At 38.8% G+C, this 21,965-nt stretch overlaps 1 protein-coding gene across 1 annotated transcript; it reads right to left on the reverse strand.

The window, feature by feature from the left end:
* Nucleotides 1-194: 194 nt before the first annotated feature.
* LOC114537694 (zinc finger protein Xfin-like) lies at nucleotides 195-19,969 on the reverse strand. The gene is made up of 9 exons (XM_028558796.1): nucleotides 19,756-19,969; nucleotides 9,406-9,484; nucleotides 8,137-8,457; nucleotides 7,145-7,417; nucleotides 6,120-6,841; nucleotides 5,274-5,979; nucleotides 4,623-4,880; nucleotides 3,923-4,180; nucleotides 195-3,737 (listed from the first exon to the last, which is right to left on the reverse strand). The coding sequence occupies exons 3-9, from the start codon at nucleotides 8,429-8,431 to the stop codon at nucleotides 1,465-1,467; spliced, it is 4,785 nt and encodes a 1,594-aa protein (XP_028414597.1). The 5' UTR covers nucleotides 8,432-8,457; nucleotides 9,406-9,484; nucleotides 19,756-19,969; the 3' UTR covers nucleotides 195-1,464.
* Between the last annotated feature and the right edge of the window lie 1,996 nt (nucleotides 19,970-21,965).

Below are 21,965 nucleotides of genomic sequence, written 5' to 3' on the forward strand. Positions count from 1 at the left end.
ACAACCATGACATATTAGGTAGATATGCTCAATTTGAATATTTTTGTCCCCCGAGTGGGCCAAAAGTAGTGTGCCTAAAACACCGAGTATAATAAAGTTGGCCAAATGGAAACTTGTTTCGGATTCGACGAAAATACGCCTTCTGAGCGCGACAAAGTTTTCCATTGAAATTGCCCGCAAAATACAACGTAATGCTCGATAAAGATAATATAATGAAGTTACGTTATATTGTGCCTCTGAACTATATACACCAAACGAACTGTGCTACCACAATTTACACTACAAAACTAAAGTAGATTTAAACAATCCTAAAAGCTATATGAACGTCTGGATATAACCGTCTTTCTTGGCTGCAGTTCCATAAAGATTCCCAAATATCAAATGGCTATTCTATATTACAAATTCTAATCTTAATCGCAAACGAGCTTGACTCGGCATGGATTAGAAAATGTTGGGATACTTATATGCAACCGACATTCAAGAGAAATGTTTGTTTACGAAGTATTTAAGGAAATATATCGTATTTCTTGAGAGAATTTTAAAATTATATATGATATTCTTTTGACCTTTTTTCATATCATGTTTACTCGTACAAATATTTTGACCGAAAAAAGTGTCCGCCATCTTGGATTTTTGTAAAGATGTTTGTTATTTTGGGATAACGCATTGAGTTTTCTTTACGCAACCACAAATCATTTTCAAAATCTCCAAGCAAAACATCTAGCAAGCAATATCTGATTAAACCGCTAAATCTATTGTACTTTTAACCCTTATTGTGGCGTAACCCAAACAGTATTTATGGATTAAAAATTCAACCAAGATGGCGGACATCTCATTACTTCGTGTGAAAATATTTCAAGAGCTGGGGAAGATATGAAAATTATGATTACATAATCCCGCTTACCCGAGATTCAACGAAGGGCAAGCTTATTATGAGGTATTAAAATATGGCTTCATCTAAGACTAAGTACACGGCTGAAAACTCTGAGCCTGCGGTTTATCAGCTTGAAAAAATGTTGTGCTGCCATTATTGTTCACACTAGTCAACAACATTGAACAATAATGTTGAAACTGAATCGGTTGTAACAATATGGTTGAATGTTGATAACAACTCTGAACAATGTGGGCAGCACAACATTGTTTCATCCTGTTCGTATCAATATTGCATCAACCTGATCGTTTTTAGGCGTGTAAACAAGCGCTATTGTCGAGATGACTACGGTACTTCATCTTATTTTTCATTTCAATACCTCAAGTTTATTTTACACTTCGCTTAATCTCGTTTAATCTTTGACCCACCGTGTTTGCCCTGCACTTTGCCCTCATAGTTTACGAAAGTGTAATTATATCTTATTATGTTATATACTATGCATGCGTATGTTGTATTTACAATATCCTACGATGTATTGCCCGCCAAAGCAGGACAATATTTCATATTTTACCTCTTCTATTCGCTACATAACGTTAGTGGTGTTCGGGTTTATAACGTGATCGGCCTAGGGCTGTGGGGTATATGATACCTTCAGGTACATGGTAGCGACCGCTGGTCTCCATAGCAGCATGCATTGCAGACATCACCATAGCCTGACCCTGGCTTAAGACGTTCAGATAGCCTGGTGCTTGCTTCCTCGCTTCATAATATGGTATATATGGACCGGATCTCGAGATGACGTCATCACAGACTGCGTTCTGATTGGTTCGTTCAAAATCTGTCTCTGAGCTACGACGGTCTGTCGCAAGCGCCGACGTTTTGGTGACAACGTTTCCGCTGACCGAACAAATTACAGGGGATGTCACAGACTTTGCTGAACCTGATGGGGTAACGAATGTTTCTGGTGGACCATCAAGTAATCTGTCATCTTTTAGCCTACGATACCCATCTTTATCCCCGTCAGACACGCTTCGTTCGGTGCGATCGTCTTCTAAATGTTTCAAATTGTGTTTCTTTAGTAGTTCCTCCGACCTGAGACGAAGCCCACACATGGTACATTTGAGGTACACCACTTGTCTCCAATGTATCCTCATATGTTCCTGGAGGTCCTCGTATTTCTCGAAATCGTCCTTGCACACCAGACAAGAATATAATGTTTCTGAGAAAATGTCGCACACGTGATCTACAAGCGCGCTCTCGTGATAAAACTCTGACCTACAGTTTAGGCACGTGTACTTGCGCTTTACGTCCGCCTGAGTTTGAGCTGAGCGGCTTTCGGTTCTCTGGCGAGGTGAATTGATTGGTCGATTTTGACTGCTCCCGGAATTGCTTCGGATCCTTTCGGAAACAATCGTGATATCGTCATCACTTCGGTATTTATCTGCCCTGATTTGGATTTCTTCAGAATGCATTGGGATATGCTCGTTTCTTCTAAGGATCACCTCGGATTGTAGTCGGCTGTCGTCGCTATATCTTCGACCCTCCTCGGGTCTTATGAGGTCTTCCAAGGGATCTACATTATTGTGAATTTCAGAGGGATCGAAGCGGCTGTCTTCAATGGTGGAAATGGATCTAGCAGACGCTGTTTTCTGTTTGCGAGGTGATGCTTTGTGGAAGTTGGTCTGTGATTTTGGGGACGGGGATATTATCGCTTCGTTACGGCTCGACTTTCGCCGGCTATAATCGGTTTTATGCATCGATCTTGACAGAGCGATGGCGTGGTATGCTGCAAAAGATGTCGACGAAAATGCATCTTCAAACGCATTTATCGTTGGGCTAGTTCTGGCATATTCACTATCTGTTTTGTGGATGTTCGGACTGGAAGTCGTGGATGTTCGGGCTGGAATCGTATCTCTTTCGGAAGACACCGGCTTCACTTCGGGTTTTCCCGCACTTCTGCTGCCAGGCACCGAACTCATTTCCGAAGATTCTGCTCTCATTTCGTAGCGTTCCGGAATACTTCGAGTATGCTCCGCATCCGGTCGGTGGTAATCGACATCACTTCGGGCAGAAATTGGTGGCTTTTCGGATGGTTCGCCGTTCGTTCGGTAGTGTTTCGACGTACTTCGGGAAGAAATCGGATTATTGTTGTTGGCAATGTCTAAATTCTTCCGACGAGTTTCAACGTTGCTTCGAGACGAGATTGGATCATTCGGTGAAGACATCGGAATTTGTCGGGGCGATATCGGAGTGTGTTGCTGCGAAGAGACCGTTTGATGACGTGGCGATATCGGTGGGGTCTCGGCTTGTTGTTGTGGGACGCTGTTGTCCCGTGGGTGCAACTGAAGATAATACGAGTGAGGTGGGACCCAGGTCCCCACAGGTAGCTCACCGCCACCATACCCGGTATTTGTATGAACAAGTGGTTGGTATTTGCTTGGTATAAAATCGAATTTGCGTCTTGCTGGTTCGTTCGAGGCTTGAGTGGTTGCTGTCACATTAGGTGAAGCCTCCTTGGGTTGGGTTGGGTCTTCCCTTTCGGCAATTTCATCTGCCATTTTGACCTCGCTTCCGTCAAATGCTGGAACAGATTCATTGACGGCCGTGCTGTGCGTTTTCACGTGTTCGACAAGTTGGTTCAAAAGAGAAAACTTTTGATCACAAGTTCGGCATCTGTGTGTCTTCTTGAGGCGATGAGTTCCCAAGTGTTCGTCGAGCTTTTCCAAACTGTTAAATTCCAGTTTGCAGAATTCGCATTTCAAGCAAGACAGTGTCGACTGCTCTCCGTGCATGTTGTAACAATGTCGGCGGAGGTCGTCGGCGTCCGTGAAACGCTCGGGACATATCTGACACCGATAACGATAAGCTAAAAGGAAAATATATCATGTCAGTATAAAGCCGGAAGTAGTCAAGATTTACGCATTCTGATTGGCTTACAGAAAATGTAAACAAATATGCTGATTGGTGTAAAATGAAATTCCCTGCCTTGTTGTTCTTTCTAGTTCATGCTTAATCGTGAAATATTTGTACAAAATCAAGTTATTTACTTACGTCTTTTCAGGCAGACATGAGACATGTGTCCATCCGTTGTGGCAAAAAGACTTCGACATTTCTCACATTTGAGCAGTGTAACCTCCCCTTTTGTGTGCATCATCGCATGTCTTTTGAGCGCGTCACAGCGCTTGAAGTCCAGCGAACATTTCTCACAGCGGTATCTTGTAGTGCCCGTATGTAAGTTCTCGTGTTTTCTGTGGTCACTGGATTGTTTGAAAGCCTTCGGGCAGAATGAGCATTTGAAGGGACGCTCTCCTGTAGGTTTAAATTAAAAACTGTTAAATAATGTTCTGCTGTTATTTATTGAAGGAGGATTCTGGTAGACAAACCAGAAAATATTGTTTCCTAGCCATGTCTCATGAAGATGGACAAATCAGAAAAAAACATTGTTTCCTAGCCATGTTTCATGAAGGTGGACAAACTAGGAAACATTGTTTCCTAGCCATGTTTCATGAAGGTAGACAAACCAGGAAACATTGTTTCCTAGCCATGTTTCCTGAAGGTGGACAAGCCAGAAAACATTGTTTCCTAGCCATGTTTCATGAAGTTAGACAAACCTGGAAACATTGTTTCCTAGCCATGTTTCATGAAGGTGGACAAACCAGGAAACATTGTTTCCTAGCCATGTTTCATGAAGGTGGACAAACCAGGAAACATTATTTTCTAACCTTATCTCAGCTGCGAATAATACACTTACCAGTATGTATTCTTTCATGATCTCTTAAATGGCTACGATGCCTGAACGCTCTGCCGCAGTAGTTGCATTTAAATCGAAATCTCTTGCTTCCCTGATGCAGAACCATATGCTGTCGTAACAAGGTTTGTCGTGCGAATGTCTTGCTGCAAATCGTGCAGTTAAATGCTTTGGCGTTTTTGTTGCATTTGTGTGCTGTAAATTCCACCAGATTTTTGAACAGTTGTTCACAAACACTGCATCGCACATCTTCGCCTTCGTCTGGTGAAAAAAAAGTACAAATATTCAGTTTAAGTCTGTATAAACCCTTTTATTATATGCTCAAGCGCCAGATATGAGGTATGCTGCAATTTCATTGGTTGGCTACTAGACAGATATTAGCTCATATCTGTCTAGTAGAGAAAGTAAACAAAATGGCTGAAAGATTTGGGGAGTTGAGTGAAATAGAAATCCAAGCTTTAGTTGATAATAGCACACCAAAATGCACCGAAAGGGCGACAAAGTTTGTGTATATAATAAAACAGCTCATATACGACTCGAGTTCGCAGAATACCTGTTAAATATCACACTTGTATTTTGAGTTATCAAGTAACATTCAACATAGTAATTTCTTTCCAGTCTCACTGGTTTAAACTACCGCCACTGCTAACTCACCACTTAATCTGGTTGGTTTTCGCGCTGTTTTCACAATTCTATTCTTATCCCGGCGTAATTTCACTGCCATTGTCTTTCGCGTGGTAACTCCTGGTTGAGGGGCCACGTTACCAATGGCAACACCACTGACGTTTGAAAGGGCATCGACCTGACCTTCGGAGATGCCCGTCGTCGTCTCGTTGCGTGGCAAAGCTTGTGTTTCCGTGTGAGAGCTGTCGTCAGCGCGTTTTGTGGCGTCAACTTGATTGCTCGTCAAATCTTCGTGTTGTGTCGTAGCTACATCGCAGTTGTACGTATGTTCGTGGTCAACGTTTCGTGTTGAGTCTAGAGATTTCTTAAGCTGCTCGTACGTGTACGTCATCGGCTCGTAACCTCCCGTCGAACGCTCGTGAATGTTGCTGGATTGTTCGCGACTGTATGTCGCTTCATCGTGGCTATACATCGCCTGTTCGTGATTATACGGCGATTTTTCGTGACTTAATGCCCGTTGCTCGTAACTAGCCGTTTGCAACTCGTGAACTGGCGTCGAGAAGTCGTCGCAATGCGTCGACTGCTCGCGTGAGTTTGGCGACAGTTTCTCGGTTTTGATTTTTTTCATCTCGGGTTGACAGAAAACGTCGTTGTTTTCGCCCACTTCGCTCTTTTGGATTAGTGTTTGTGTCGTGGGCTGGTGATCATAAGAAATCCTGTTCTCCATCTGTTCGTCCTGCGAAAGTTTAAGATTATAAGCAAATTCTTTAAAACGGAGAAAATGACGATGAAATATTTCAAGTATGATGACAGAAACTTTGAGGTTGTAACTCAGGGTGTTATAGATTAATAAACAACCAATTTTATCTTCCCTACCTCATACGGGACAGCGATGCTTCCTGAATTGAACGTCTGTGCTTTGCTCTGCTTAACTTGCGCGTCATTGTAAATCGGCTCCGGATTATGCGTGGACACAATCGGAGATTCTTGTGGATTATAATATAAACCAGATGACGTGTAAATATGACCAAACCCACTAGCCATGGATGGGTAGGGGGTAGTTTTGTACCCGTTCTTGGCACGACTCTTAGAATTGCTATCCAACTTTCGTTTAATCGCGAGCTTTGCCGGGGAGAACCTTGGCAAGTTGTTCTCTGCTGATGCGATATTCTCTGAATTCGTATTCTCAATGGAATAGTTATAGTTTGGGGTACTATCTTCGGAGGGTTTTTCCACCGACTGGCTTCTGTTACCCGATACGGTATTGATCAAGGGTTTTTCTTCCCCTAGAGTACTGTTACCCGGTAAGGTTTTTTCCCCGTTTACATTTGTCGGTGACCTCATTTCGCTTGGCTTTCGTTCCCTCTTAATGACTAATTTGAGATTCTGTCGTTGGTCGGTCGGTGATCGGAGACCGTTCGAAGTGTGCTCGTTCACTGCCGTATTGTACTCGGGTCTTACGATCATGTACGACGCCTCAGTGTTCTTGGCTGTTTGCGAGGCAGACACAGTTTTAAAGTGAGTTTTTTTATGCTTTTTCATATCGCTTGACTGCTTAAATCCTCGTCCACAAACTTCACATTTGAATGGCCGTTCTCCTAAAAAAAGGACAGACTTTTAAAAGGCCTGTTAAAACTTTGACTGCGATATTATGTGCGACTTTCTCCTTTTGAAAGATGCGAACGAGTGAATAAGTTACAAATGTACACATAAGGACACTTGTGCATAAGAACATTCATAACTTTTGCTCCTTTCCATCCGCCAAAAGAAGAAAATTGAACTGAAAATCGCAACGTGCGAGTCGTCTGAAAATGAAAATCGGACCACTTTTTGAAGAATTTTTTTTTTTACATTGTTTCACGAATGAATTATTTGCATGGCGTTTACGTGCTAACGCTTACCCGTGTGCGTTCTAACGTGGTCACGCAGATGCGAGGAAACGCGGAAACGTTTCTTGCAATATTCACACTCGTATGGTCGCTGACCGGTGTGAACTCGGAGATGGATATCTCGGCTGCTGCGATGAGTGAATTGCTTCTCGCACACAGAGCAATCGTAGAGTCTCTTGTCGCTGCCGTAGTGTTTCCTGAGTGTATGTTCCTCGTGGGCCGTGTTGTCTGCCAGGGTTTCGTTACAGAATACACAAGTTATCGCCGTGGACTTCTCTGTTTCACCTGAAGAAAATACAGTGTATATACTGACGTAACATGACGTACTTAACATACATGACGTAACATGACGTCACGCACGAACTATAAATAAAACCAGCGCGCGTTTATCGTTTCGAAATTTTGTGATTATGTTTAGTTATATAAGAACTGTATAGCGCTGGCATGAATTTGAAACCGAAATAAAATATAATTCAAGAGTTGTTTCGACCGATAAATGGTTTTTTATTTCACAACTAGTCACCGCCTTTCAACAGATTACCAGGGGTCGGTTGTTCGAAAGGCGTTTAGCTTAACGGTGGATAAGCCAAAGTTTAAAATACTTTTATGCATCTTGTAAAGACCGAACCTGCATTTTATGCATTAAATATGCTCCTCCATTGAAAATTAACCTTTTTACATCGAAATAGTTCAGACCATTTGTTCAGTAAATAGATCATTTGGTTTTAATTATTCTGATCTAACGATTTCAAGGTTTAGGGGCTGTTTACATGAGCCCGGTTGGCCGAGATTCAACGAAGCGTGAGATGATTTTGAGGTATTGAAATAAGTCTTTAGGACACCAAACAAGCACATGCTATTGTTGTGGTGATTATATGACTGCCAGGATCATGTTATCTGCTCATTTCAATACCTCAAAATCATCTCACGCTTCGTTGAATCTCGGGTAACCGGGCTCATGTAAACAGCACCTTACAATGGCTCTAACAATAGTTTCCACCCACCTGTTCGGGTGCCTTCGTTTCCAGTCTTCTCGGACGATCCCAGCAAGAACTCTGGACTAAGACTTCTCACTGGACTGTCTTTTGGTTTTTCCTCTTGCAAACCATTCACACTCATCTGTTGCCCGTTGTCTTTTTCCTCGTTCGTGTAGGGACAGGAGGATCTCTCTGAGGTTTCGCCTTTAATGACCGGTCGGTCAGACGCAGAGGTTGTGCCATCAGCCATTGCTGTGGTTTTATAGTTGAATAATTGGGGTGCGTTTTCATTCCCTTTAAATCTTTCCAGAATCGTAGCCATGGCTTACAAACGCATGAATATATACACTAGAATTAAAATAATAATTACACCTTTTTAATATTATACTTATATGATCAACTCCTATGCACGTCTATTTAAGAAATTTTCTTCAAGTAATTCAGACACAATTTCGTACAAATTATATAAATGTAAAATTTTACCAGCATTGTTTCACTACGTTTGAAATAATTTTCTCAGATAGTTCAGACACAAACCACGACAGCTTATTGTAGAATCCTACCTACACTGAACCACCACGTTTGAGATATCTTTCTCAGGTAGTTCAGGCCCAAACAACGACAGCTTATTGTAGAATACTACATACACAGGACAACTACGTTTGAGATATCTTTCTCAGGTAGTTTTGCCAGCTTTTTTGTAAAATACTACCCCAGCTACACTGCACCATCACGTTTAAATTGGTTCATCCTAAGTTATAACCGCAATACCTGCACTATATATTGGTCCTTACACATATAAACTTGTACTAGGGTACATATATTCAGTTCTGTTGCATATATTCAGTTCTGTTACATATATATATTCAGGGTATACATATATTCAGTTCTGTTGCACCCACAACGTAAAACAATGTTCAACGTGCACACAAAATGCAGCTTTAAAACAAAAATATAGTCTTATATTTGGATTTGTTGATGTATTGTTCCTTTTCTGTTATTCATATATATCCTACATATACATATATACCTTTCTTATATTATGATTCAAGAACGATCAACGATTTGTTAGTTTTTCTAGACGCTTATTTGTTTTGGCAAATTCTTACAAAAGTAGAAGTTCGCAAATCGCTAATCTACTGCATATGCATGTTCAGAATGTATAAATAGAAATAACAATAAGTCTTTTCCTTGTACGATCAATATTAGCCATCACAGACCGTGTCTATATAGTATATACATTCTCTTTATTAAAGGTTTCTTCAGCTTAATATAGTCGTTAATTTATATACTAACCTTTGTGGCAATTAAACTGTGCTTTTCTCAAACTGGTTACTGTATTTGAAAGAGACGAACGACTGTGAGATACGTCTGCCTATGGAGGAGAACAACGTTGTTTTTACGTGGTTTCTAAGATTTAAAGCATGGTTGCACATCATGACGAATAAGATAAAGACGAGGTGCTCATTTCGTATGACGTGCGACGAAAAGTATGCACGCCGTAACTCGGGCTATGCCGTAAATCGCAGAATTTTTGTTCCTATCATAACGCGTTCATGCAACATTTTGAGTGACTTCAGCACGTTAAACACTTAACTTCGCTCTACAGGTTGACTGTCAGTGTCAACGCGTATAATGACGCACGCATCATTGAATGCATGCTTCAGTTGTTAAGTCAAGTACTTTCTAACGCGTTATCGCATGTGCTAGGTCAAATAAAGTGATGTAAAAGAAAAAACCTCTTGTCTCCCAGGAAAATGTGTTCACGAAACGATTGTTGAATTGTTCCGCCAGTGCATGTCCTTGCCTTGTTGGTGGCAGAGATTATGCATGTCAGTGTGTTGGTGGTTCGATTCTTTTAAACAATTGTTTAATAACATGTGTTTCGATAGCGTATAAGCTAGGATAGAATATATATGCAGATATACTGCTGGAGATAAAGAATAAACCTTGACATTTGAGTGGGTATATTGCATGCAATCCCCACACTAGCTTATAGGTTGTTATAAACATTGCTCTGTCATTACGCTTGTTAATGTGAAGTATATACATGTATACAAGCGTCAATTGCCATAAAAAACCCTCAGTGTGATATATATGCTTGTCTTTTGAAGATTTTCAAGACGCTAAAATCGAGCTCCAGAAATGATGGCTTAGTGTGACATGACCCAAAAGCAAGGCTCTTTATATTATAAGCATGTGGACTTCTTAAACATACATAATTAACCTAACTATATACAAATAATTCTGTGATTCACTTGGTATAGTTTTGGAAATGAGTTTTGTTTATCTGCGATTCCTAGATTCAGTTTCTTATCTCCTGCACGAATTTGCACTTTACAATCACGTTTGGCTTAATATAAATGTGTTAAACTCTTTATCAACTATAATATATATATTATACAGCCTTTGGCACGGCCAGTAAAGCAAATATAATTCTCTACGTGCCCGACGTAAAATATAGTTCCAATATTTCGTAAATAACATTAGTTTTAAATCGTTTTAATTACACGAAAAAGGCTTATGCGTGGCGGCCATCTTGGATGACACGAATTAGTTTTTAAGGGCAAATTTAGGAAGAAATAAGCGGATTTTTGATGATAGATTATGTCCCTGCGATATTTTTTTGGAAATGTACAGGGTTATCTGCATCTAGGCGATTTTTTTCTTTGAATTTTTTCTTTCTAAAAGCACAGAAGATTTAGAAAGTGCATTACAACATTACAACATGTCATCGGCGGCGTGTATATCGCATGCAGTCGTCGTTTTCTTCAACAACTATCAACAATTGCCGATCAAATACGGAAATAATGTTTAGCTTATTTACGTTAAACATCTCTGGCGCGGTTGCAATTTTTTTTTTGGTCTTTTGCCGGCCGATTATATAATCAATCCTTGCCCTTTTTTGATCAATGAAGGTTTTATATATAGATGACACAATTATGACTGACCCCTGTGGCGTGTTCCTGAAAGACTGGAGACTCGTGCATGCATGCAAGGTCAGGGACAAAAGCACAGTTCACCGAAAAATCAGACCATTGTAAACATAGTTTTTGCGAAGAAAATAAATATTTAAAAGCTCTCAAATGCTCTCACAAGATTGAACAAAGCGTGTGCGGTTTGCAATGATGTGAACAAAACAAGCATATATATCAGACGTCGTCTTGCTTGATTGCTAAATTGCTTGGAAATCATGTATGTGGTGTTTTGCTCTTCATGGTTAAGCGGGAAAAATTCATTTTGACCCCTCTATATATAACATATATGCAGGCGATTGTATAATTTCGTAGATTTCAAATAACTTTATAAATATAGACTTATAGTTCTGGATACGTAGTCTTGACAATATATTATAGACAAACATTTAGGGACAAAGAACATGCAATTATATAGTCTCGTCCTAACAATGAAGATGAACTACAGGGCTATATATATACCTTAAAAGGCTTAATTTATACCAAGCGACTTGCCTGTCCTAATCTCATGTCCTATCCTAGTTTCCTAGATGTTAGAGTCGAAAATTAGCCAAAATGTATGACGACGCCTTATGTATACCAGGGATATATTTCAAATCATTAACGTAATTCTAAAAACCGAAAAATTCACGTTGTGTTTGTATATATGCAATTTACCGCAGGCTATTTTACTCTTAACTTGAGAACAGCACATGTTGATAAAAGCTGCGCTCAATATCAAGTTTATATCCCCGTAAACTTTATATATATAATATAATATTTTATAATATTTTTATAATCTAATTATAATAGTACAGTATAATCAAAGAGTGACATATGCATGCTCGTCTTTCTTGAAGATTTTCAAGACGCTAAAATTAAGCTCCAGAAATGATGGCTTAGTGTGGCATGACCCAAAAGCATGCATGCATGGGCCCTTTATTTTAAGCATGTGGGCTTTTTAAATATAAGTACATAATTAACCTGGGGCCGGTTGTTCAAAAGCAGGTTAAATTTAACCCTGGGTTAGTGCTAAACCTGGGTTAAAATCCTTAACCCTAGGTTAGCTAAACCTGGGTTAAAACTGTGTTGTTCAAAGTTGGGTTAGCGGTAGGGTTAGTTAACCCAGGGTTAAAATATTTAACCTAAGATTAAATGTATTTTAACGACTAAGTTGGATATAAGAACGTTTTCAATTGGTCAATAAACGAGCGGCAAAACTTTACCCGACGAGGATATATTGTCAGTCGAAAGATTATATGCCGTGAGGGCAGGGTCGAAGGGACGTTGTTTTGAACCGCAATTTCCGTGCATGCAATTTTAGAAAGATTCGAAATTCGCAAATGTTGTATGATAAACAATGTCGCGATGTGAAGCAAAATTAAGCAATGCATATTATAAACAATCTATTTTGAAAATTTTAGGCATTCTTTGATTATTCAAATTCAGGAACAAACGTAGCCTTACCACTTGCTGCCAATCAAAAGAATCAAATTTTGGTATGCGAAACAAATATTTCGATTACGATCTTTCAATTTGTACGGTTGTATTCATTCATCGTGTATTGCATTGAAGCGAAGATAAATAAATCAATACATCAGCTGAAATCGAACGAAGTCAAACTTAAATAATTCTTTGCTGTCGAAATTATTCGTAAAACCTTTCAAAAGTGTTTAATTCATGACGAATTATACGTGTTTACGTGTTTCAGCTCCTTATTCATCCATTTTGAATCGAAGTTAACCCAGGATTAAAAAGTTAACCCACCTAGCTAGCAGGGTTAATTTTTTTGTCAATTTTAACACAGGGTTAACGCTAACCGAGCTTTGTGCAACGCAAATCAACCAAGGTTTAAAATTTAACCCTGGGTTAGGCATTTTTAACCCTGGGTTACCGTTAACCGGCTTTTGAACAACCGGCCCCTGGTATACAAGAAATTCTGTGATTCACAAAAGATCGAGAATATATTTGACGTCTTGGTATATAGTTTTGGAAATGAGTTTTGTTTATTTGCCTTTCATAGACTCGTGCAGTTTCTTATCTCCTGCATGCACGAATTTGCACTTTTCAATCGCGTCTGGCTTATATAAATTTGTCAAATTATTTATCAACTATAATATATTTATAGCCTTAATTTGGCCAGTAAAGCAAATATATTCCCCTACGTACACGAGGTAAAATATAGTTTCAATATTTCGTAAATAACATTAGTTTTAAAGCGTTTTAATTACACGAAAAAGGCTTATGCGTGGCGGCCATCTTGAATGACACGAATTAGTTTTTAAGGGCAAATTTAGGAAGAAATAAGCGGCTTTTTAAAATGATAGATTATGTCTAGGCGATATTTTTTGGAAGTGTACAAGATTATCTGTATCTTTCTTTGAATTTTTTCTTTCTAAAAGCACAGAGGCTGGTTGTATGAAAGCCGGATAGCGCTATCGACTGGGTTTTTTTTTTCAATCCCTTCAAAATCGCACGTTGTTGCATGGGTATAACTTTGTAAACTTTATAACTAACAAGGCTTTCATATACAATCGGCCCCAGAAGATTTAGCTATAGAAAGTGATCTTATCGGCAGTATATCGTAGCTATAGTTGTCGTATATCGCATGTAGTCATCGTCAGTATAATAATAATAATATTAGTAATGGGGATCGATATATAGGCTTTTTTTTCCTCAACAGCTATCAACATGTAATTACCGATGAAATAATGTTTAAAGCTTTTTACGTCTCCGGTGCGGTTGCAATTTGCATGTTGTCTATTGTTGGTCTTTTGCTGTTAGCCAACCCTTGCCCTTTTTATAGATCGAGCAATGAAGGTTTTATATAGATGACACAATTATGTTTCCTTTAAACCAGACGCGTGCAATTAACACAGACCCCTGTGGCGTGTTTCTGAAGACCAGTGCATGCATGCAAGGTCAGGAACAAAAGCACAGTTCACCGAAAAATCAGACCTTAATTTGTGAATAGTTTTTGCGAAGAAAAAAAAGTCCGAAAGCTCTCAAATGCTCTCACAAGATTGACCGAAGCGTGTGCGGTTTGCAATGATGTGAACAAAACAAGCATATATATCAGTCGTCTTGCTCGATTGCTAAATTGCTTGGAAATCATGTATGTGGTGTTTTGCTCTTCACGGTTAAGCGAGGTTCATTTTAACCCCTCTATATATAACATATATGCAGGCGATTGTATCATTTCGAAGATTTCAAATAATTTTATAAATATAGTTTTGGATACGTAGTCTTGACAATATATTATAGACAAACATTCAGGGACAAAGAACATGCAATTATATAGTCTCGCCCTAACAATGAAGATGAACTATAGGCCAATATATATTCCTTAATTTACATCAAGCGACTTGCCTGTCCTAATCTCATGTCCTATCCTAGTTTCCTAGATGTTAGTATCGAAAATTAGCGAAAATGCATGACGACGCCTTATATATACCAGGGATATACTTTAAACATCATTAACGTAATTCCAAAAACCGAAAAAATCACGTTGTGTTTGTATGAATGCAATTTACAGCAAGCTGTTTTGCTCTTAAGGAGAGCACCTGTTGACAAAAGTCGTGCTCGGTATCAAATGCCTACCCCGTAAACTTTATAATAGTATAATAATCTCTATATATATGCAATTTATCCCCCGATAGCTTTCAGCCTATACTCAGTAATGTAACGTTAGTGGTGCTGTAGTGTATGTATATAGAAAAAAGCTATCCTGAGTTAAAGAGTTGAAATAAGTAAGAGTTTTGTGTCAATTACATTTCTCTGAGGCGAAATCCCTCTTGTACATTTAGTAATTTGACAACGACTTATAGTTCATATAGTTGAAAAAATTTAACTCGAATTTCCTCTTTTGCCTTTTATTCATGCATATATAAATCTTTTTCTATACTTCTATCGTATATATATCTTTAAAACATCCATGTGACTGTAAACTATATCTCGTGACAACTCTAGTAGGAATTGAGCACCTCGTGCATGGATGCACATGCTCGGAAGTATATATCAGACTGCATGGTACTTTAATTGCACGTGTGCTTAGTTTAGTTGTGAAATAACCGCGCGATGCTCGCAGAGAATCAATATATTGATTCATTGTATTCGAGTGAAAATCACATGTTGTGTTTATAACCACCGCATTGCTTTCGAATTCCTTTGCTTTCGAAATTTAAATGGTAAAAATTGCACATGCATGCATGTCTGCATGTCTGCATGTGGGTGTTTTCGTCAGACTTTGAAAACCCAATCCTTAATTCCATCGACTTCGTGGACATGAAGTAACACTAATTTGTGTCAATCAATCCTGGACTAATACATTTATTCATCTTAGTGTGAGAATTATCTAAAATTACGTCGTTCGTTGCCTAAATCCTGCCGTTTCAATAATATTTTTCACGTACATTAAACGATGAAAGAAACTGGTGCTTTTTTGGACACGACAACGCATCTTTCATTAATTTCAGTAACTCGTACTTGAAGTAAAAAATGTTCAAACGCAAGTCGGATTATTGTGACGCAATCGATTGGGATTAGGGTAAATCTATTCAGTTTAGTGCATATATTTTCGATAATAATACTGGATTATACTAGTTGTTTCTATATAATCGGCAATTCTTTGTATTTGTTTCTAAACACAGCGTGAAGTATAGTGGCCATCTTTTAATTAGTTTCCACCGGTAGATTTAGAAAGAGTTATCGGCGGTCTATATATATATATTGTTCATAAATTATTGGAAGTGATAATATTCGTTCCTATAAGCGACTAGAAAGATATAAATGCTTCATTATACGACCCCCTAATGTTATAGATCTTTAAATAGATCCGGCTATTTGAAATTCTGTCTCGGCTATGGTTTTCAAAGACATATAGAAGGAATAAGTATTGGCTTGCCCGGCCGCGCAAGGGAAAATTTGCACTTTCGCTAGCATACAGGGGATATACAAAACTAATATATTAAAGGCATGCACTGTCGCGTCATGCGGTTTGACAATAGAACCCTAAATTACAATTTATATATAGCTACAAGGAGACGCTCGCTACCAAAAAAAACAAACACGGCTATATAGAGTATTCGGTGTTCTTGTTACTTAGCGAGGAAAGTCTTCCATTAAAAGGCAATTCACTTTTGCTAGTCATGCGAAGTCAAAACGGAAACAAAAAAAATGGGGCGTGTAATTATTGAATTCCTTCGCTTATATTTTACGAGGCGGCGAGGTAACTAAAACTATATAAGTATTCATAATATAACATAGTACGCGCTTGCTGATTGGTCGAGAAGCGTGTTTCTATAACTGTATAGAAACACGGGAATTTTCCCGCCGAACTTGGCAAGCGAAGCGATGTAATGAGAATTCGTAATTGAATCGAATTATAATATTTGTACAAAATCTTTTTATCGAGTTATATTATAAAAGAAATAGAAAACCTGTGTTTCTATACAATTTTAGAAACACTTGTACGGGCTCGTTTTCCCACTGATTATTTCTCGTTCTCCCAAACTCCCACGCGTGTTTCTATAACTGTATAGAAACACGGAAAATGTTTTCTATTTCTTAAATATGAAATGTTTTAGATGAATCCGCAACATTTTTGTATATGCATTCATGCAATTTTTTTTGTTACCCATACATTTCGACTCAGTCTATAATATAACAAAGATAAAGGAGTGGTACCCCTTCTTAATTATGCAATTATAAAGATAGTTCAAAAAGGTTTCACACAGAGAAACTCTCCCTGTTAAAAAGGATCTATATATATACCAACGGGGAGACGAGGGCGTATACATATGTATTAAAAACTATACTTTAAAAGGGCATTCTCATTCTAGGCACATCTAGGCATCTCCATTAGCTATTAATAGTGTCGTACCACTATTAGTACAAATTGTTGCCAGGTACAAATTGTTAAGACGAATTTGGCAACTATTAAAATTTTAATAATATTCTTGAATGTTTGCATGGTGACAATCGATAAGTAATTTAGCTTGTAGGTACACCACGTAAGTATAATTAATACTGCAAAGCTTTCGGTCCGTTAACCCAGACCTTCATCAGTGCTATTACCTGAATACAGATTCACACGTCACTTAAATATCACGTTAGTCTTCGTTTGTAATGGCGCGAGCTAACAAATCACGACTAACGTGATATTTAAGTGACGTGTGAATGTGTATTCAGGTAATTGCACTGATGTAGGCTCGGGTTGACGGACCGAAAGCTTTGCAGTATTAAATGTACTTACGTGGTGTACCTACAAGCTAAATTACGTATCAAACTTTTGTCTTTATTTATACATTCCATGGCGTGTCTTACACTAACATTATGAAGACTCTTCACTAATTTACATCTCTTAAAAGTCGAATTGCATTGGAAGTTGGAAGAAAAATTGCAGCGTATAACAGGGCCAACTTAAGCTGACGTTATTTGAACGAGAAACATAAAATCATGGCTTATCTATCTCCCTTGTTGAGTGATAAACCAAAGGTTTACTTATCTTCTAGACAGTTTTCCCCTTTAATTTTACATCTGCACATGTGTCGGTGTGAGGCCTGGTCTACCGTCTTGCATTAGGCCATGCATTATAGCTTCATTCGCGCTCATATTGATATCGTGACTTTTTAAAACTCCTTGTCGGTAATACTATTGTAATTTATGTGGATTTTTCTCAGAATTTTCGATTATCTCCTGTGTGGTGCTACTGAGATCAAACAGACAGTAAATATTTGCCCTGCAGGCGTGAAGTGAAACAATACTTACAACGTGGAACCACACGAAGTGTCTAAGATAAGAGCGTAAATATAGCTTTATCAGGCGAGTTCGTCTAATTAATCTGCGTTTGATGATGAAAATATCCAGAAAATCACCTTTGCTACTTAGCTACAACATATATTGCAAAGCCTAATACGACCTCGCAACGGTTTAAAGCAATTATTTATCCGTTATCGCGCATATCTATTTTGTTTGAGGTTAAAATCCACGGTAAGGCGCTAAGAAGATGCACAAGTCGCCGCTACATCCACGCAATCGGCTTTGCCTTTGGATGAAAAAATGCAACAACGTGCTTTTTTCTAGAAAGAAACCTGTTTGTCTGATGTGTGCCGCCAATAATACCTGAAAAATTCGTCATTGTGGCAACGCGGATATCATCCAAGCACCTTGTCAATTGTTAACATTCACCAAAATCTGAAATCTGCTTAGCACATTGCAGCATGTCAAAACATCTTCAAATTGAAGTGAAGTTATACGTGCGTTGTCGCAGGTCGTTCTATTGCGTGCTCTGAGCACGTCATCACCGATTATCTCCACGGCGACGAGGTGCTGACGAGTTGTAGCGACTTACGTCAGCTCAGGTCTAATTTATGCATTTTTCTTGTCTTTCGAAATACAGCGCGATTGTTTCCATCGTTTATATACATATAATATGACATTTACATCTAGAGAATCATCAGAGCATAAAATCTCAACAAGCTCGACTCTTCGAAGCGACTTGACTGTCATGATAAACGTCGTCCATTTTCAAATAAATGCTTCGCACATTCCCAAAACCTTACAGTTAGATTAATACAGTATACACACAAAACGGCTAGCGTGGATATGCCTATGGCTATGACTATGTCTATGAGCTTTCGATTATTGTCTACGTATAATTTCATGCCGTGACTATAATTATTCGAGGAAGATTGCCTCTTGCAAAATCAATATATGCATTTCGGAAGAGCCTAGTTTGTATCCTGAAGAAAAGATGTTGCCCCAATTGAACGTAACGCGGATGTTGTACAGGTTTAATTCCGAGGTTTCAGGCAAAACGCTTCCCATAGAACCTAAATTACAGCGTGAAAATTTGTCGGAATGCCTTTGAAACGATATTTGGCAACAGGATATCGAAAGCCAGCTTGTCGTTGAAACTTTAGTGTGTGTATAAACGTCGTGAAATAAAAGATTGTGCACCTTTGAAACGAACAAAACATGAAGAACAAAGCTTCACGTTTTGAACACGAGTCAGCAATAATGCTGAGTCGCTGTCATGCTCTGAATTAGTGAAATAATACGTTATCGTTTCTTCGTCTTCGGAGGGTAAAAAACTGAGGAAACCAAACACTTAGAAATACACTCTAAAGCTGTCTAGTTATAAATAGCTGTAGGTATCTTGTTTATATAATTCTTTCCGTACGCCGAAGACCAAATTCGAAAGATAACTGAAATTCGAGATGCCGTATTTATTCACGTATTAAAATTCTTCAACGCGGCACGCCGTAGTATTCATCGCTTAGACATCGCTGAAATACGTTTTAATACAACGAAATGTGTTGGTTTACTGCTTCGCCTAAAAGCCCAGCACATACCGTAAGCGATTTTTCGATGCTTCGCCAGTTCACAGTACGTGCCTTCCGACATGAATTTGCGTGCTGGCAAGCTAAATATGGAATATCACAGTGAAAGCATAAAAGAGATTATATCGTCTCACAATGTCTCGTAAACATGTTTCATGAAGACATTCACAATCTTTCTTTTCATTTCGCATGTCGAACATTGTATCACCGGATTGTTACCGGTGACCATTCTTTGTGTATATTACATGTTCAAAAGATTGCGAAACGATAGAATAACATTGTCTCGGTAGGCTGAGGAATTCTCAGGAAATGTATAGGCTGAAAATGTATCTAATTCTTCTTTGTCTTACCTCGTTTTGAAGCGCTAGAATTCACCCGCTTCGTATAGTCCAACCGCCACAAATTCCTGTCTGTCGTTTTGTCTTGTCGAAAGACCACAGTTCGGCTTGTAAAAGCGTTGTTGTTTGCGAGCAGATAGCTACAGTTGAGTTTTCAACATGTTCTTATGGCGTGGGTCTCCCGTCACGGCGAATACCCAGGCCACACGTGACGTCAACACTTTGAACGTGAAATTAGACACAAGTGACAGGTCTACGTTGACAGGCTTGAATTTAACCGTTTAAAAGTGTTTAGCTCGACATAACATGCGATCCAGCACGCTGCTTCCGGACTTGGGAGTGTTTGAACTGCCGTAAAGAGGACTTTATGGTAAAGTGTCAGGGCCGAATGCTAAGCGTTGAACGCGTCAAGCTATTTGGTTAACATGATATTCGAAATTTTTTAATTTTACCTCATTTACATCGCGTCGGTTTTGGCCCAGTAATTGACACATGTCATATGGCTTTGTCGTCGGTTGCTTAACCGCTTAAGTGCATCACGAGTGTATTTTGCTTCAAAGACCTCAAAGGGGCTCTAGTATGTTCTAAAAAAACAGCCCGCATGAAAACGATTGTAAACAATAATAATTATAATATATAGGATATTTCAGTGACATTTCACAATTCACATTTCATTCAATGCCGATATGTTTAAACCTTGAACTCACGCAAATTTGAAACGGATAAATATTTAAACATTGTAACGATAAAGAGCCGTTTTAAAACGTCGGAAATGTAATTCATCAGTGTTTTCGAGTGGCATCTGAAAATAATGATTTTTTCCCCGTGTAAATTGCGAACGCTACTGACCCTAATCTTTAAGCTGTTTATTTTATAATTTCGCCTCATATCCGCACGTCATTTTTGCGTGGGACTAATATGACCCTTCAGGTGAATAAATTCTCATATAGCTGCCACTGACGCGCACGCAACGTGCCTTTAGGGTTAATTAAAACATTCCCTATTGTTCAAGAAAAGATTTTCGCCCACACCAGCCTGCGTAAAAGATATATACAATTACTTTGACCCTAAAAGGCTTCATCCCCTGCTTCATCCCCGTATCGTCTTCTCGCGCAATACGAACACACACGTTCCAGTTTATTTATAGTTCAGTGGATCGGACTCCCCCCGAGTCAAGGATCGCGGGCTCTGGTTACGAGATTTGCGGTTCGGAAGCACGGAATACTTATCAAAAGGACAACTCCATTGTTTTTTGCCTTAGTGACTCAGCAAGTACCGTAAATGGAAGCAATCACCCCCCTGTAAATATTGAAAATGGGACTGTTGGCAGGGGGTAATTGCCTCCATTTACGGTACTTGCTGAGTGACGAACATTGAACTGTAGCCTAATGTTGAGCCGTACATGAAATTAAAGCGATTAAAAAGTTATATTTCGTGTAGAATTTTCGAGACTTAAGCTTAAAGGGAAATATCTAAAAAATATTTGAAAATTTTCCGGTTTTTTGCCGATTTGTAATTGTTTTTGGTTTTTTTTTAATATTTCCTTTGCAGTTCAAGTCTTGAAATTTCCACACCAAATATAACTTTTCATTAGCTTTAATTTGACACGCAGCCCAACGTCTGGCGTGAAGTATTTCGTCTCAAAACTCAAAAAAACTATTTTGGCTTCAAGCTGAATAGGGATGTTTGTCAGGAGTTATCGTTCCATTTGTATAGAGTTCACTGGTGACGAACCACTTACGCAAAAAACAATGGAGTTGTCCTGATTAGGTATTCTGTATCCGAAGCAGATCCGAAGTCTCCCAGTCTTTTTTCCCCGAGCCCGCAATTTGTTTTTAATGTCGAACCCAGGCCTCCCCATGTTCGAGGCGTACGTCACTCGTTTAAAGTCATTCGGTCATCCGGATGTAATGAGTTTATGAGAGTTTAATGACTTTATGTGTTTGACTGTATTGGTCGGAAACGCGTGCGAGTTGTAACCGTTTGAAATTGACGTTTGCGGACATCATTCGAATAATTGTAAGAAGGCTTTACGAACACACAAACACGTTTGTATGACAGGTCAAAAATACTTCAGATACGATCTTTAACGTATGGGGGGGGGGGTGTTCTAAAGAAAGAAAGAAGAAAGAAAGTGTATAGTTTGTTTTATTTAAAAAGAACTGATTTATCTAAAAGAAATGTCACATTTTCATGCTTGTCTTCTTTGGTTGAGTTGGAGT

Source organism: Dendronephthya gigantea, unplaced genomic scaffold, assembly GCF_004324835.1.
Source record: "Dendronephthya gigantea isolate DGI-Jeju-01 unplaced genomic scaffold, DenGig_1.0 000162F, whole genome shotgun sequence".
In the NCBI taxonomy this organism is placed as follows: domain Eukaryota; kingdom Metazoa; phylum Cnidaria; class Anthozoa; order Malacalcyonacea; family Nephtheidae; genus Dendronephthya; species Dendronephthya gigantea.

Bases quoted from the DNA above. Each gene is read 5' to 3' on its own strand.
- LOC114537694 (XM_028558796.1), bottom strand. From the start codon at position 8,431: ATGGCTACGATTCTGGAAAGATTTAAAGGGAATGAAAACGCACCCCAA. The intron at 6,842-7,144 runs GTAAGCGTTAGC...TCCTTTTTTTAG, and splicing joins CCACGTTAGAACGCACACGG to GAGAACGGCCATTCAAATGT. The intron at 5,980-6,119 runs GTAGGGAAGATA...AAACTTTCGCAG, and splicing joins GCATCGCTGTCCCGTATGAG to GACGAACAGATGGAGAACAG.